This window comes from Amblyomma maculatum, chromosome 10 (genome assembly GCF_055883805.1).
Source record: "Amblyomma maculatum isolate TAMU_Amacu chromosome 10, ASM5588380v1, whole genome shotgun sequence".
Lineage (NCBI taxonomy): Eukaryota > Metazoa > Arthropoda > Arachnida > Ixodida > Ixodidae > Amblyomma > Amblyomma maculatum.
Genome location: NC_139353.1, coordinates 19,174,202 through 19,191,466, shown reverse-complemented (window position 1 = coordinate 19,191,466; position 17,265 = coordinate 19,174,202). Strand labels below are relative to the sequence as shown.

Sequence of the window (17,265 nt, the reverse complement as noted above, 5' to 3'; positions counted from 1 at the left end):
TTATAAATCTGTCCTGTTCTGTCTCCAGCCTACTCATAGCTCTTCCACGCACTTTCATTCTCTTTCTCTCTATTCCTATCCGAAGCTTTTGCTAATAGTTAAGTTGTGCTAACCTGATTAGGTTTCGCGCATGCCAAGTAAAGGTAAGCTCTTGTATAATATTCTCGCATTTCGAAGTGTTTAAAGTGTCTTAAATTGCATGGGATTAAAGTAGCTATTTCATATCAGCTTCCAACGCTTTTGTAACTGGTATTCATTGTTCTGCTGTTCGTTGGGCACGTTATTCGTGACAAAGTACTCTGAATTTACTAAGGAAGTTGAAATACGTCATAGTTCAATACAGTATTTGATCTTAAGCCAACGGGAGTGTTCGATGGACGCAGTAAGTGGGTGACTCAGATGTCTCGATGTCTCTCCGTGATTTTCAATGTGCAGCTCAGGAGTTCAGTCGTTTACTATGTGTCCGCGTCTAATTACCAAAAAGTGGTCTTTTTTATGGAACATCCAACATTGAAACGTTCCAAGCACGATGCTTTTAAAATTTGTTTGTTTAGGTCTTTGTTGCTACAAAAATGGTTCCGTGTACTTGTGGATATAGTAGCGACATCATTGCGCTATCACAAGTTATTGGAATATTTTTCCAGTTCCCGGGAATTAGCAGACTTGCCAAATTATTGCACACACTCACCAAACATAGCTTTTGCAATTTTCGATTCAACTACGACAGGCTGATTTACAACACAGAGATATTATAAATCGCAGGAACCTCATAGGAATGTAGCAGGATGAGAAACCGGCTCTCCAAGCATTTTTCAGCACACTGAAACCTACCCTTTTCGTCGTTTCTTGTCACTCAGAGAGCACTTAGTTCTTGACACGAGTTGGTAGCAGAAAAGATGAGTTTATTTAGCAAAGAGTTCATTCACGCGTAAGCATGTTTGTGAAATGATCTCTGATGACTCCATAATGCTACTCGCATGCATTGATAAACAAAAAATAAAGGTAACAACAGTAATCTACCATGAGAAATGCACTTTTTAAACTTATGGGCCGTAGTCTTTTGGGCAGAGTAAAATACAAAACATTTTATTCATAAATTTATGGCTCGTAAAGTGAGCCTACGACTGTTTCGGATCGGGTTAACGTTAAGAAGGATGGCTGCAGACTCCCGGCTGGTACTATGGACATAAAAATAAATGCGAACAGTGCGGTGGCCACACGCTCTGTTTCTGGAATTCCTTTTTGTACGTCGAGCCTATCGCAACAAAATACGAGAGAGAAAAAATTGAGGTCTGGGGCAAAAAGATGGCAGTTTACTGGAATTTCAGTTTATTGTTCCTGTGTGCTAGTACCCCCGTAATCTTGAGCGCACAGGGTAACGACCACAGTGTGACTTATCTTCCCAACCATAAAAGCCCGGCATTCGCAACCATAAAAGCCCGGCAAGCATTGTAGCCCTGATGTATAGCCTTTACTGGACTTAAATCCACACTACTTCAAAACGATATATCACTGCCATATTGAAGAGCATGCCCACGCAAAAATGCGTCCCTAGCAGCGCATCGCTCTAACGCAACCAACGTTAGGACGGAGCCACGTTGGATGCGGGGAGCTCCGACTTTTTTCAAGGCAAAATCCTTTCTTGCCTCACACGGGGCGTGTACAAGGTTTATAACCCGAAGCGGTAGACAGAGCGTGTCACACAGCGAGTTCTCATAAAGTCATAAATAAAATGAGAAATTACATCCATGCCATGACTCGACCTACCACCCTTCTTGTATGCAAAAAAAGCTATAGATACAGGGTGAGGGGGAGTCTCAGTTCATAAGCCAACGTTTCGACAAGGGGACTTGTACGCGTGTCAGCTAAGCGCGCTAACCATTGTTATATGTCAACTGCGAAAATGAAAATTATTCTTTGTCTAGCGTAATGCGTTCTGAGTTTTAGTAAAAAAAATCGTCTCAATGTCAGGGCTCGAACCAGCATCCTTCCTTTTATTCAAGAGAAATTATCAAAGGTTGATAAAGAACCTCATTTTGCAAGTCAACGTTTCGACAAGGGGACTTCTTAGTGTGCCAGCCGAGCTCACTAACTGCTGCTATACGGCAACTTCTTGCCAATATGTTCATAATTCTCTTTCATTATTAATAAGAAATCGTGTCAACGTCAGGACTTGAGCCAGTAAAGCCTTCCTTATAACAATCAAAACCTGCGACGGGAGGGAGTGTCAGTAGGATTGTTTTGGGGGATAATATAGAGAACACTGAAGCTGCACATATATGGATGCATGTCTCTAAAATTCTTTACCTTAACATACTGAAAAACTATGATAGGTTGAATGCGGGGGTCAAATTTTTATATACCGAGTACCGTAACTATCAGCCACTCTTTAAGGCATGTCAGTTAAAACTTTGCATACATTGGTTCTTTGCTCGATTTAGTGTTATAGGTTTCCTTTTTTCGAGGTATTCTTCCCATGGTTAAGTGAAAGCGGTAGCTCAAAATGGTACTGAAAATACTCATGCTTGCCATTTTTCCTCGAAACTTTCAAGGAAAATGTCATGAACATTTTGGGCAAAAACACTGCTTCCTGAGGTCTAACCGACTCACCGTTTCCTGGATTGATAAATTAACAGCTCCGCGCCGGGCTGGCGGAGTGGTTACGGCATTCGACTACTGCTCCCAAGGGTGCGGGATCGGATCCCGGCCTCGGCGGCCGCTTTTCGATGGAGGTGAATGTTAAAGAACACCAGGTGGTAGACATTTCCGGAGTCCTCCACTACGGCGTCTCTCATAGCCTCAGTGGCTTTGGGACGTTAAACCCGCAAACCAAACCAAACAAATTAACAGGTCTTTGCCACACTAGGCTAAACCAATCAGATGCTACAAGATGAGATCGGTGTCAAACCAACCAGGACACTTGGATTCCTAATTAGATAGTTAGACATGCTGCCCTTAGCCAATGCAGAAATGTTCGTACGTTGCTGTTACAGCGGTGCTTTATTGGAATTGCACACGGCGGTGACCACGTCCCACGCGACCAACGAACAGACAGGTATAATGAATGAATCAGATTTTTATTGGGCTGACTAACGCCCGCAAAATAAATAATTAATTCAGTGGCGGCGACGGCCGCAAAAGAGCTCGCTAGTCGTCGAACCACGAATGCCCGTTGCACTCGTCAGCGCTCAATTTAAGGACTACTACTACGAAAGGTGACTAGCACGCATTGGAACACTTTGGAAAGAGACGCGAGTGGCTGGAGTAATTCGAGATATATTTCGGAACATCTTGCATGACAAAGAAAATGATAAAGTGGCCTCTTGGCCATAATCAGCGTAAATAAACGGATAACACAAGATCTTTCTATTTGGTACACGCGAGGTGATGGGGCTTCGCGTCAGAGGCTGCCCGCAGCAAGAAATGAAGGTTACAAGGATTCGAAGAATGATCTAGGTCGCTCTTGATAACATATGCAATAAACGGCATGGTCGACTCACGAGTGTGCCACTGGCAGGTGTTGGCAAGAAGAAATTTAGATAAAAAAATCTATCAACCTAACTTGCGCCAAACTAGTATTTCCTTACGTTTTACATGGCTTATTCGCATTAAACACCTAATTTTTGGCAAAGCTGTATTCAGACCACGATACGATTTCAAATATTTAAAAATAGCGCTCTCTTTAGTGAGGCAGCAAAACTGCCAGTCCTTTTTTCTATGCGCAGAGTGTTCGTGGATTGTCTTTAAATCTAGATTTCGTGGATAGAAAAAGTTGATCCCTCCTTCCAGTTTTTTTTAATCTTAGATACTACTCCGTACTGCGCGTAGTTCCGGACGTGCAAACTGGGTTTCGCAAGGGCAAAGGAACTAGAGACCAAGTTGCCAACCTTCGCTGGATCATGGAAAAAGCAAGAGAGTTCCAAAAACCCATCTACTTCTGCTTTATTGATTATGCGAAAGCGTTTGACTGCGTAGATCACAGCAGATTGTGGCAAGCTCTCCAAGAGATGGGAGTTCCAATTCACCTCATCTGTCTCCTCAGGAACCTGTATGAAAGGCAAGAGGCCACAGTCAGAACTGGGCATAGTCTTACTGATTGGTTTCCGATTGAGAAAGGAGTGAGGCAAGGCTGCATACTGTCGCCCTGCCTATTTAACCTATATGCAGAGTGCATCATGAGGAAGGCCGGTCTGGACGAGTCTTCAGCTGGAGTGAAGATTGCTGGAAAACGTATCAACAACCTTAGATATGCGGATGATACCACTTTAATGGCAGAAAGTGAAGCGGAACTCAAGAGACTTCTGATGCGCGTGCAAGAAGAGAGTGAGAAGTTTGGGCTTAAACTGAGCATTAAAAAGACAAAGATCATGGCGTCTTGCCCTATCAAGTCCTGGAGCATCAAGGGACAAGAAGTGGAAGCTGTGACAGATTTTCTCTTCTTGGGCTCCAAGATTACCTCGGAAGGAGACTGCAGCCATGAAATTAGGAGACGCCTGCTTCTGGGAAAGAGAGCAATGGTTAGCCTTGACCGCCTAGTAAAGAGCAGAGACATTAGTCAGCTGCCAACCAAGATCCGTATAACTCGTGCTATGGTCTTTCCAGTTGTGATGTATGGATGCGAGAGTTGGACTGTGAAAAAGGCTGACCGCCGAAGAATTGACGCGTTTGAATTGTGGTGCTGGCGAAGACTCTTGAGAGTTCCTTGGACTGCCAGAAGATCAAATCAGTCAATATTGTCGACCATAAATCCTGACTGCTCATTGGAGGGTCAAATTCTAAAGTTAAAGCTCAGCTACTTTGGTCATCTGATGAGAAGAGAGGAGTCGCTGGAGAAAGATTTGATGTTGGGAAAGGTTGAGGGTCGCCGGAGAAGGGGTAGGCAGCTGACGCGATGGTTACATGGCATCCTCGAGGCACTGCAGATGAAGTTATGTGATGTTAGGAAGATAGTGAGAGACCGGAAAGCGTGGCGTGACATGGTCAATAGGGTCACGAAGAGTCGGACACGACTGAACGACTGAACTGAACTGAAGCTGTAGAAGCAGGGTAATTGCCTAAGTATTGGAAGTAAAAAGGCTTTTTCTGTATGGCGTAATTACCTATCGGCAGGGCATTCACACTTCATCATAGAGCATGCATGTATTTTTTCGGTTTGTTTCTTAAGGCAATTATGGTTACTATAACATGAAAAAAGGTATCTTTTCGTATAATGTCTAAGACACGTTAATTCGAGCAGCACACAACTATAAATGAGAACGAGTTTTGAAGAACTGCACAATAATATGAGAGCAAGAGATAGAATAAATTTTAAGGAAAGAACAGATCTCATACTCCGACAAACATTTGAACCCTGTTTCTTAGGTACGCAGCACCTAGCCCGATACTTTCTCTTGGGAGCAGATGTCAACTGACAGCAGGCTAACAGAATTTCTAAAGAAGTGCAACACGTGGTGAGATGCTAGGCTTGAAAGAATAAAAATCAACGTTGATCTTCGGCACGTATAGAAAAGGAGGGCTTCGCGGACCATGCACATTCTATTCCACGTTTCGTGCTCGCTGAGGTTTACTGTTCTTTCATCACGCAAACCGCGTATGCTCTCTCAACATGTGGGCTTTAGAGGCGCACTGCCGATAGTATACGCTCACCCGGCTGCTGTCCTTCACGCAGTTCCCTAGTTTCCAGGCTGTACAGGCTGTTTCCTATGCTTCCTCCACATGGTTGAAGAATTCTGCTATGGAGACCTCCACACAGACGCAGCGGCTCGCCATCCCCAGCTGTATCCGTTCAAGCACGGCACGTGTAGTTAATAGCTAATGTACGTCCGGGCTCCGCATCCCTTATGTGCTTGATAGCTCTGTTAAGTTGGCGGGCCTATTTTCTATATCCGACCTTGCCTTTCGATGCCAATAGGCTTCACTAGACGAACTTACTGCGAAGCCGATGAGCGGTGACGCCATTAGATAAAAGACACGTGTGCCCTCTCATTTTTTAGAAAGGAGGCACAGTACTAAGAATGTGCTGTTTACAGATATGGTACAGAATGGTACAGATATGCTAGACTAGTTGCGATAGATGTAACCACGTTCTATGAAGAGGCACCAGATTTGGACAAATACACCCCTGCTCCTGTGGTATATGCGGGAAGAAAGAAGGGGAGATGGGGGAGTGTCAAGACAGGCACTATGTCGTCGAATGAACGTCAAATGAGATATTGTAACAACCGCTTGCGGTAAGCACACCTTCTTTCTGACATGCTACCTTTACCTAACCCAGGTGTCTTTTGGGTTCAGCAGCTGACGTTGGAGACGTTGAGAGTAAGGAATAGATTTCACACGCAGCTCACAGGAGTCCAACGGTATTCAGCCATTAAAAAGCCCCAATTACTACACCCAAGACGCAGTTCTCGCATAACTTGACTGGCAATAGGCTTTATAGAAAACTGAAGAAATATGTGCTGATGTTCTTTAGTCTCCATAACAACGCTGATGCCTTTTTCAGCAGAACTACTGTTTTTTTCTGACGCAGTGCAGCACAAGTAAATACACTCGTCATGCATCTCGAAACCTGATCTATATGAATGAGCCCGATGGTGCCTGTGCGCAGCGCGTACTGTATTACACAACGTCCCTGGCATTATTTAAAAAAAAAAAAAAAACTGACAGATAGACAGCAATAAAACCGTTACTGAGGTTCAAAAGTGCGCGCGTAGCTCAAGCACATCGTGTATCGCCTGTCGGACGCATGTTTAGGTTCTGCTCAGAAAACAAGAAACGAAACAACGCCGACGCATCATTTGAAAAACAAACGTAGTCCTTAACGACGTTACAATAGAACAAAACTAAAAAATACTCCTTCCAGCGCCACTGAGTGTTTTCACAAATGTAGTCTGGCTGCCATATGCCTTTTTTCTAAGTGCAGAGTAGTAAATCCAGCCCACACCATTATCTATGAATTGCTGATCACGAATTTCTTTGCAGTATGTCTGCACTGCCGTAATAGTGCCGAGTGAACTTCGCTTACATTTCCTGATGCGTATGTCAATGCACTTCAAATAAAAAAAAAACTCTAAAGTTCTAAATACGCTCCTTATTTTCTGCAGTAACGTTCAGTTGAATAAAGAACTAAGAAAAGCTTATTGAGATGAAAGATGGGATTATTTCTAGCGCCTGTTCATAGCATCACTGATTAAGGGATTGTGTAGCAAAACACTTTCGCCTTGATGCGTAGTAAGAACGCTGCACGACTTGAGCAGAATGGCTTCAATCATGCCGCTCAAATTCACTTTCCTTCATATATAGGTACAGATGACAGGTTGGCTGTCTTGGCATCAGCAGTTCTGCCCTCTACCCGCAGCCGTAATGTGCGTACCACTGTAGCAATGGAAATTGAAAAGGCCTATGACATCGCCATACCGCATTCCTGAATTTGTCTGATATGTTCCAATTCCTCCTGATAGTGTGCATTCTGTCGAGTCATTTTTGAAAGGAAAAAAAAAAATTTAATACGCCTCAGTGGTGAAGCGGTTAGATCATTTGTTGCACTACGCGGCATGCCTCGGCGATCGGTATTGTCACCGACATCATTTATTATCGCTTTCATCTCGTTACCATTGACATTGTCCCATTTTCGGAATGAACAAAAGTGGAGAGTAAATGGAAACTGAATGCAAGTTTAATCTTTCCCTGTATATTCTCTTCCTGAAGAACCTTTTGCTGGGTTAGTGCAACATTTCAAAAAAGGACGAAGCGCTAATAAGATATTCACAACAAAGGGTACATAGACAAGCGCTTACTGACAACTGATCTTGCATTGTTGTTGTGGCTGTAGGAAAAATGAAAATAAAATGCATGGCCCTGCTACTGTTGTTGATGTTGTTGTGGCTGTAGGAAGAAGGAAAAGAAAATGCACGGGCCTGCTACTGGCTCTGTAGCTGAGCCACCTCCGCTGCCTCGAGCAGATAGAAGAGAATATAGAGAAGAAAGAAAAGCAAGAGGGAAAGAAAGACGCGCGCCGCAACAACAGCCGTCGTCCACCACCAGCGATGGCGTGTGCAATGACGGCCTACAACAGACAAAAATTCGGTGCCAGGCCAGCCCCCGCCGCAAGCAGCGGCGACCCACCTGCACCAGCCCCATCAGGGCAGAGCTGACTACGCGTAAAGTTCAGCGAAGATGACTACTACTGGCTCTGTAGCTGAGCCACCTGTTGTGGTTGTAGGAAGAAGGAAAAGAAAATGCATGGGCCTGCTACTGACTAGCAGAGCTGGCTCTGTAGCTGAGCCACCTGTTGTGGCTGTAGGAAGAAGGAAAAGAAAATGTACGGACCTGCTACTGACTAGCTGAGCCACCTCCGCTGCCTCGTGCGGACAGAAGAGCAAATAAAGAAAGAAAAGGAAGAGGGACAGAAAGACGAGCGCCGCAACAACAGCCGTCGTCCTGCACCTAAGCGGTAGCGGGTGCAATGACGGCCTACAACAGATAAAAATTCGGTGGCTGGCTAGCCCCCGCCGCAATCGGCGTTGACCTACCGTCCCAGCCCCTCTATCTGAGCCACTATATATCTGATTTATAGGAAGGGAAAGGCGCGGCAACTATCTCAGTTGTTTTCTGTGGACACCTCAACCGCACCGTAAGGGAAGGGAGGAAGGTGGGAGTGAAGGTGGAAAGAGATAAAGAGGAGCCGTAGTGGAGGGCTACAGAACAATTTCGACCACCTGGGGATCTTTAACGTGCGCTTACATCGCATAGCACACGGACACCTCTTCGTTTATTTATTCATAGGAAAGGAAAGGCGTGGTACCTGTCTCACTTGTTTTTCTGTGGACACCGCAACCGCACCGTAGGGGAAGGGAGGAAGTGAAAGTGGAAGGAGAGAATGAGGAGTCGTAGTGGAGGGCTACGGAGTAATTTGGACCACCTGGGGACCTTTAACGTGCGCTGACATCGCACAGCACACGGACGCCTCTTCGTTTCGCCTCCATCGAAACGCGTTTAAACTGATTTATTTGTAGGAAGGGAAAGGCAAGGTAACTGTCTCACTTGATTTCTGTGGACACCGCAACCGCGCCGTAAGGGAAGGGAGGAAGATGGAAGTGAAAGTGGAAAGAGAGAAAGAGGAGCCGTAGTGGAGGGCTACGAAGTAATTTCGACCACCTGGGGATCTTTAACGTGCGCTGACATCGCACAGCACACGACGCCTCTTCATTTCGCCTCTATCGAAACGCAGCCACCAAGGTCGGGTTCGAACCCGAGTACTCCGGCACAGTAGTCGGGCGTCCGCTGCCTTGTGCGGACATAAGAGAGAGAGAGAGAGAGAGTAGAGAAGAAAGAAAGAAGAGAAGAGAAAGATGGGTGCCGCAACAACAGCCGTCGTCCACCACCTAAGCTGTGGCGGGTGCAATGACGGCCTACAACAGATAAACATCTACTACTACTACTGCTATTACAATTATTATTATTATTATTATTATTATTGTTATTATTATTATTATTATTATTATTATTAGTAGTAGTAGTAGTAGTATAGAGGAAGACTCGTTACACGAAGTTGGCACTGAATTGTCTGTAGGTAACGGCCGAATTAACTGGCTAAATATTATCTTCACAGTCTTAATTTAGCAAAGAAATATAATGTGTGTATTTATTATTATTATTATTATTATTATTATTATTATTATTATTATTATTATTATTATTATTATTATTATTATTATTATTATGTAGTAGTAGTAGTAGTAGTATAGTATTATAGGCTCTCTCAAGCTAGTGCCGCGTCCAACATGACGCCCATTGAAAAGGCATACGCCGCTAATCGCTAGGCTGCTCGGCTCCTGGGGTCGGTAGACGCTAGTCGGAATAGCCCGCTTTCTTCGTCTCTTTTGTCGTTTTGTCCCTTGCGGAGCCACCGTACCGAGCAAACCCAAATACGCGTCCCAGCCCCGTAGGGTCAGGAACAGCCACCCTTCCAATCCCTCCGTATTCGTAGATGTCTCCTAGCGGGGCAATCTGAGTGCGCCATCTATGTGGTGCGCATGAGACCCTTGTTTATAGTCTTCTACAAAGGTGGTGCGCATTCAGGGTATGGTCCCCAAAGGACTCGTCTTTTAGGTTCTCAGTGTAGACGGCTCTAGGTTATTAGGAACGGCGCCCAAAGTATTTTTTGTCAAAGATTACCTTTCTGGATTGCCCTGGACTGAAATCATCGGAACGTTGCGGAGTCTTCCGCGTTACGTCCAGATCACCAGAGTCGGTAACGAACCGTCTTCGGCAGACAATTCGTTGTGCACTCCCCAAGTGGTCGAAATAATTAGGAGCCCTCTGCGCCAGTGGCTCAAGTTTTTTATGTAGAAAGGAGCAAAATTGAAGAAAAAGCAGGATTATAACAATTACTTCTGCGTCATTACAGATAAATGTTTCTTCAAGTAGGAAATTTGTCGAAACTTAATTTTTCCACGAAAAGAGTTGCGCTCACCTGAATGAGAAACTAAATTGTTTTGAATTGTGAATCCCTCCTCGCCAGAGGTGTCCGCCCTGAAAAATTGAATAAGACGTTTAATTGGAACGTTTATTTATGGTGGTGCTACAAACGTTGCGCAGTCACGCTTTTAGCGTGCACCAATAAAATAGAATATAATCGTTAGGTTGTTAGAAAATCATTAAAAACGAGTCTGATTTGTTGCGTTGCACATGCGCACAGTATGCCTTTTTGAAACTCCGGTGCAGGAGCACTGTGGCGTGTCCAGCAGAGACTGAAATAGGGCAATGATTTCAGCGCCCCGTAACAAGGAAACCGCTGAACGTACAACAACAAAAATAAAAATATATTTTCACTTTATTGGACACATTTATTTACTGTTTTCCTTTTTCCATCATTTTTCTTCATTGGGCAAAGACTTCAGGCAAAAAACGATATCGAGAACCGGTCTCTAGTGCCTTGCGTGCCACTCGGCGCGGATTGCGCAAGTGACGCCCTTGGAGACGGAGGCGTTCACACTGCGTGCGATGAAGCTTTAATTAGGTGCGGAGCGGGGAGCGTTGCTTCTGGCGCAGGTTTCGGCGGCGCCGTGGCTTAGTTGGTTAAAGCGCCTGTCTAGTAAACAGGAGATCGAGTTCGAATCTCACCGGTGCCTGCTGCCTACTTTTTTATATTTTTTATTGACATAACAGACGTACACAGATACCTAGTACAATATCCATGTCTGGAAAGTGCAAATTATTCAAGCCTCTGACCACACACGTATGAAGGAACTGGCACAACCTTCAAAGGTGATTGGTAAGTGGATGTAAGGAGGTACGGCATATGGAGAAGACAGCGCAGGCTTAGCAGAACAGAGGTAGGTTAAAATCACTGAATAGAAAGTAAGTCACTGGAAGGAACGAGCTATGCGCTAAACGACAAAGAATCCGCTCTCATTACCAATGTGGATAAAACCAGCTATGCGCTGAGCGACAAAGAAACCGCTCTCATTACCAATGTGGATAAAACCTGCATTGCGCTAAGCGACAAAGAATCCGAATCCCGGCCTCGGCGGCCGCTTTTCGATGGAGGCGAAAAGCAAGGCGCCAGTGTGCTGTGCGATGTCAGTGCTCGTTAAAGAACCCCAGGTGGTCGAAATTTCCGGAGTCCTCCACTACGGCGTCTCTCATAGCCTGAGTCGCTTTGGGACGTTAAACCCCGCAAACCAAACCAAACCAAACCAATCCGCTCTCAATACCAATGTGGATAAAACCAGCTATGCGCTAAGCGACAAAGAATCCGCTCTCATTACCAATGTGGATAAAACCAGCTATGCGCTAAGCGAAAAAGAAACCGCTTTCATTACCATTGTGGATAAAATAGGTAAACTAGTCAACGAGTTTCAGTAGGTGATATTATCAGGATGGTAATGATATTGAAGCCAGTGAGAGGAAATATGAAAGCATTTGAAGCATTTAAAAAGGTAAAATAACTGGTGAGGATCCGGTAACTGTATATTTTTCAAGGGATGGCGGGGACTACACAGCCAGTAGCAGGCCCGTGCATTTTCTTAACGGACAGGAGAAAGCAGAGAAGAAAGAAAAAGAAGGCGTTCGAGTTTGAGAGCGCTGTAATCGCGGCGCGTTCGGACACGCGCGAAGTTGACGTGGTACTATTAAATTTTCAGGCGTATCAAACATGACATGCTTGGTCGTTTAAGCTCTGGCTTAAGACAGAAACGCGATAGCGCCTTTTAAAGCAAAAACTTCACTGTGAGCTACAATTTCCAATGTCAGGAAATGCGCGCAATGACCTTCAAAACAAGTTCACCTGTGTTCTATAAATCTTTTACAGGAAATGGAAGGCGCCGTATCTCTTTCACTTGTTCTGAGGACACCTGAAGCTCCTCGGATAGGTCAAATTGGCTTCAGACATCGGGTTTTTGATTTGATTGATTTATAGGAAGGGAAAGGCGCGGTAACTCTCTCTCACTTGTTTTCCGTGGACACCTCAACTGCGCCGTAAGGGAAAGGAGGGAGGTGGGAGTGAAAGTGGAAAGAGAGAAAGAGGAGCCGTAGAGGAGGGCTGCGGAGTAATTTCGACCACCTGGGGATCTTTAACGTGCGCTGACATCGCATAGCACACGGATGCCTCTTCGTTTCGCCTCCATCGAAACGCAGCCGCCGAGGTCAGGTTCGAACCCGGGTACTCCGGCACAGTAGTCGGGCGTCTTACCACTGCACCACCCCGGCGGGGCTATCTGAGCCACTGATTTAAAAAACTGATTTATTTATAGGAAGAAAAAGGCGCGGTAACTGTCTCACTTGTTTTTGTGGACACCTCAACCGCGCCGTAAGGGAAAGGAGGGAGGTGGGAGTGAAAGTGGAAAGAGAGAAAGAGGAGCCGTAGTGGAGGGCTGCGGAGTAATTTCGACCACCTGAGGATCTTTAACGTGCGCTGACATCGCACAGCACACGGATGCCTCTTCGTTTCGCCTCCATCGAAACGCAGCCGCCGAGGTCAGGTTCGAACCCGGGTACTCCGGCACAGTAGTCAGGCGTCTTACCACTGAACCACCCCGGCGGGGTCATCGGGTTTTTACAAGTTGTCCTTGTTGTGGCTGTAGGAAGAAGGAAAAGAAAATGCACGGAACCCGACCTCGGCGGCTGCGTTTCGATGGAGGCGAAACGAAGGGGCATCCGTGTGCTGTGCGATGTCAGCGCACATTAAAGATTCCCAGTTGGTCGAAACTGCTCCGTAGACCTCCACTACGGCTGCTCTTTTTTTCTTTTCCCACCTTCCTCCGTCCCCTTACGGCGCGGTTGAGGTGTCCACAGAAAACAAGTGAGACAGTTACCATGCCGTTTTCTTCTTATAAATCAATCAATCAAAGAAAATGCACGGGCCTGCTACTGGGTCTGTAGCTGAGCCACCCCGCTTCCTCGTGCGGACAGAAGAGAAAATAGAGAAGAAAGGAAAAAGCAGAGGGAGAGAAAGACGCGCGCCGCAACAACAGCCGTCGTCCACCACTGAAGCAGTGGCGAGTGCAATGACGACTTACAACAGATAAAATTCGGTGCCTGACTAGCCCCTGCCGCAAGCGGCTTTGACCTACCGTCCCAGCCCTGAAGGGCCAGGAACTGCCACCCTTCACCACCTCCTCACCAGGTTTTTTACAAGAATGCGGGTGCTGCTGCACTAAAAATGCCCAAGCCCCGCCGCAGTGGCGCTGTGACTACGACGCTCGACTACTGCACCGGAGTACCCGGGTTCGAACCTGACCGCTGGCGCTGCCTGAATGGAGGTTAAACAGAATGAAACAGAGCGCACGTTAAAGAACCACAGGGGGCCGAAATTTCCGGGGTCAACCACTATTGGGATGTTAAACCTCACAAACAAAACAGACCAAGCCAAACAAACAGACAAACAAACAGACAAACAGACAAATAAACAGACAAGCAGACAAACAAACAGACAAACAGACAAACAAACATACAAAAACAAGATAAAAGTAATCACTTTTTTCGATTACTTAGTGGTACATTACTCAATACTAGTGGGCCAGTAATATAAAAACAGCATATCATACAATTACATAAGACAGCTTATTTTTAGTAGCTTTATAAAATAGGTTCTTCATATGAAACTTCGCAGCCGCCGCGAGACAAGAACGCTGAACCAGCCGCAGCTATCCTCGCCGTGCGCAATAAAGAAGAAGACAGCACGTGCCTCAACGACCGATCCCGTGCCTTTTCAAACTAGTGCTTAGAAGACAGAGGACCATGTTCCCAGGCTTCCCTCCTCTGCGACCGCTCTTCTCACGCTCGCAGTCACTGCCGGTATGTTGCTCCCGGCAGCTGATGCCAGACCACGGCGGAGCTGAGCACCGCGATGATGCGGCTGCGCAACCGCCTAGCCGAGTTCTCTACGCGGCATACGCCAATCCCTTGGAAGAGAACAAGCCCCTGCTGGCGGCTATTCCGTTGCCGTACATACACGTGAGTTTATATTCTATAAACAGTGAAAGGAAGGCTCGTAGATGTATATGTGGAAATGTGTAAATTTATCTTTTGCGCTTGCCTCAGCCCCAGCCGTCATCGCGTTCGCCTATGCTGGTGCCCCGCGGCTGGTACTGGCGGAAATGTGACCGGCCACCAGTGTTCCTGTCCTCCTCGGAAGGAACGCGTGAATACCCGAGCACCTCACACGGCGACACCACCCTGATCACAGGCTCTCGCTCATCGGGCCGTGACGCGACCAGCAACAGCAGCGGCTGCAGTAAGGACACAGGCAATGCTTCCGGCACTGTGGGGTACACGGCATCCATCAGTGAGGTATTTACAGGAATTGTTTACCGATCACCTTAGCCGATCTTATTCAAATACAGTAGGTGGCGCCGTGAGCCTGCCAATGTATTCAGCAAACGCGCTTTCATCTTTCACGTTCTCGCAAACTGAACGTGTTGTGCCAAGTTGTCGAGAGCGACACATAACAGGCTTGCGCATAAGGGCTAGCTTATTCGCTTCCGCAAATGATACCCGGCAGCCGCGAAAGATTCGCTCCGCCAAGACGAAGGCGTGCGCTTTTTGCTGTGTCAACCGGGCTATACGTAGAATACGGACGCTGAAGCGGTCAGCCGCCTAGTACTTATGCTCCAAGTGTGCGACGTGACTACGTGGTTACAAAATGAACATGAACACGCATATGTTGAGCAACATTGGTGTAGACCAGGGATTCTTGCGGTTGCGTTGGCTCCAGCGCACACAACGGAACATACATGACACATTCTGATTAACGGCACTCAGCCCCCCCCCCCCCCCCCTTTTTTTTTTTTAAGACGTTGTTCTCTCGTAGATGGTCGCCTCAGTTCATAGTTTAAACCCACGGTGGCTGCATGGGGTTGACAAATGATCACTTCCATGCAACATCCACGGATTGCGGATGATATCGAGAGGGGACAAGTTTTTCATGCCCATTGATACACGCTTTCGGTACATCGAGGGATCTTCGCTGTCTTCGAATACCTTGGTTGGCCAGTGCGACGAGTTGGTGTTAGCACCGCGCCCGTTTTGTAACATGGGTCAGCTTTCGTACAATTTGAAGGGAAGATTTTTCGGATGTTTGAATTAACTTTCATCCTAATGCTCGTTTTGCTGTACGAATTGGTGATTGTCTGACTGTGTCGAGAACGGGAATAAAATCTCAGCACGAGAAAACTTAACAGTACAGTTACTTAAGGGTGTTACACTTCAGGAATACGCGAATATAATGTATGGCGCTTGCTGGCGTTAGTGGTGGGAGGTTTCATCAAAGAAGTAGCGCTAAACGCCTTAGCAGGAATTATTTCAGAATCAGAGGAAAAAGAGGTCCTAGGGCTCATTCTGGGTGGGACTAAGAATAGGAACTGAAAGCGGAAATGCTTATTGAAGTACCAAAGCCGAACTGCAATTTACCGGCCGGTGCGAGTGAAGAAGCCGGAAGTCGAGCATCAACTGACATAACCTTATTCATTAAGTCCGACATTTAAGCTTGAATTAGAGAGATAACAGGGATAATTGGAGAAATATGGGAGAGGCCTTCGCCCTGCAGTGGGCATAGTCAGGCTGATGATGATGATGATGATGATGATAGAGAGATAAATGCATCCGCTATGTCTTTACTACCTAATGCAGGTCAAATGATGAAATAATAGAGTTGTTTTCCTGGCCGCACCTGAATAATAGGCGAGTTATGGGCTTAGGAGGCAATAAAGTGTCCTTTTCTCGCACATCTTCGGCATATTGTACCATGCATTAAAATGTCAGTAACCTTCAATCATACAAATGTACATAATAAAATGATATGATTTGTTAGGACGGGAGAAGCCTATTCTGTGTAATAGGAGAGACGTATTTTGGAGCTTCAGGTGCCGATTCGTTTAAAAAAAGGACCATTCTTCCGAGCTTCGAATTTCCACCACCTACGCTTCTCTTACGTGCAACAAAGTATTGCTTCGTGACCGTGCTTGCTTCTCAGCTCCAACAAAATGCAGCCAAGGTAGCCGCGGTGTAACTCACAGCCTTTAGCGTAGCCGTTACCTAAACCACTATGGCTGGGTGAAATAGTAACTTGTACGCTCAACTGCCCCTAGTCACTGTTGTCTTTCGGTGTATGCATTACTAAAATTGGAAACTACCGTGCTTGTTTGTAGGCATCCTGGGATACGTGTGACATTTTGGATAACGCTTGCTCGGTAATGGTCTCAAAGCCCACGACACCCGCATGACTGAACAGAAATAATAACTGACGTCTGTTCGCTCCATGCGCTTTTCAGGTGCTTGTTGAAAATTTCGAGAAACGGCGCCGAGCTAGAGACCACGTGCCGAGGCTCAAGTTGCCGCGTCAAGAGGACAAGACGCACGTTGCCGCCGGAAAGAGCTGTTGCGTTATGATGGGCGTGCTGGTGTTGCTCGCTTGCTTCGCGGTGCTCGCGCTGTCTTTAATGACCGGGACGCAGTCGCTGTTCTCAGCGCTTCACAGCGCTGCCTCGGGGCATGCAGAAGAGGATCTAGGTGGCGATACCCGGGCCCAACCTACTATCAAGGCCGACGGGGCAGGCGATGTTCTGGCGGGCTCGAGGAGCCTCGTCAAGTATGGCGCACCTCCAAAACTCTCTACGAATGGCCACAAGGTCGCGACACGGCTGACCAGTACGAGGTAAGGTTGCGATGTGTGATTGCAGTCGAGACTATAGGCAGTCAGCGAATCTGGTGGGCAGAAGGTGCGATGGGGACACACCCCAGGCGACGCCATGGGCGCAAGCGATGATG

The 17,265-nt window shown here is 46.4% G+C and overlaps 1 protein-coding gene across 2 annotated transcripts in view; it reads left to right on the top strand.

Annotated features, from left to right (window-relative positions):
* Positions 1 to 241: 241 nt before the first annotated feature.
* The window catches only part of LOC146175752 (neprilysin-2-like), a 30,924-nt gene continuing 13,900 nt past the window's right edge, over positions 242 to 17,265 (top strand). The window contains exons 1-4 of one of the 2 annotated variants that reach the window (XM_084582119.1): positions 242 to 382; positions 14,111 to 14,454; positions 14,542 to 14,790; positions 16,770 to 17,152. In XM_084582119.1, coding sequence (XP_084438245.1) covers positions 14,239 to 14,454; positions 14,542 to 14,790; positions 16,770 to 17,152 — 848 coding nt within the window. In that variant the 5' untranslated portion in view covers positions 242 to 382; positions 14,111 to 14,238. The remainder of the gene's footprint in view (positions 383 to 14,110; positions 14,455 to 14,541; positions 14,791 to 16,769; positions 17,153 to 17,265) is intronic. The other variant, XM_084582120.1, reaches the window with a different exon arrangement.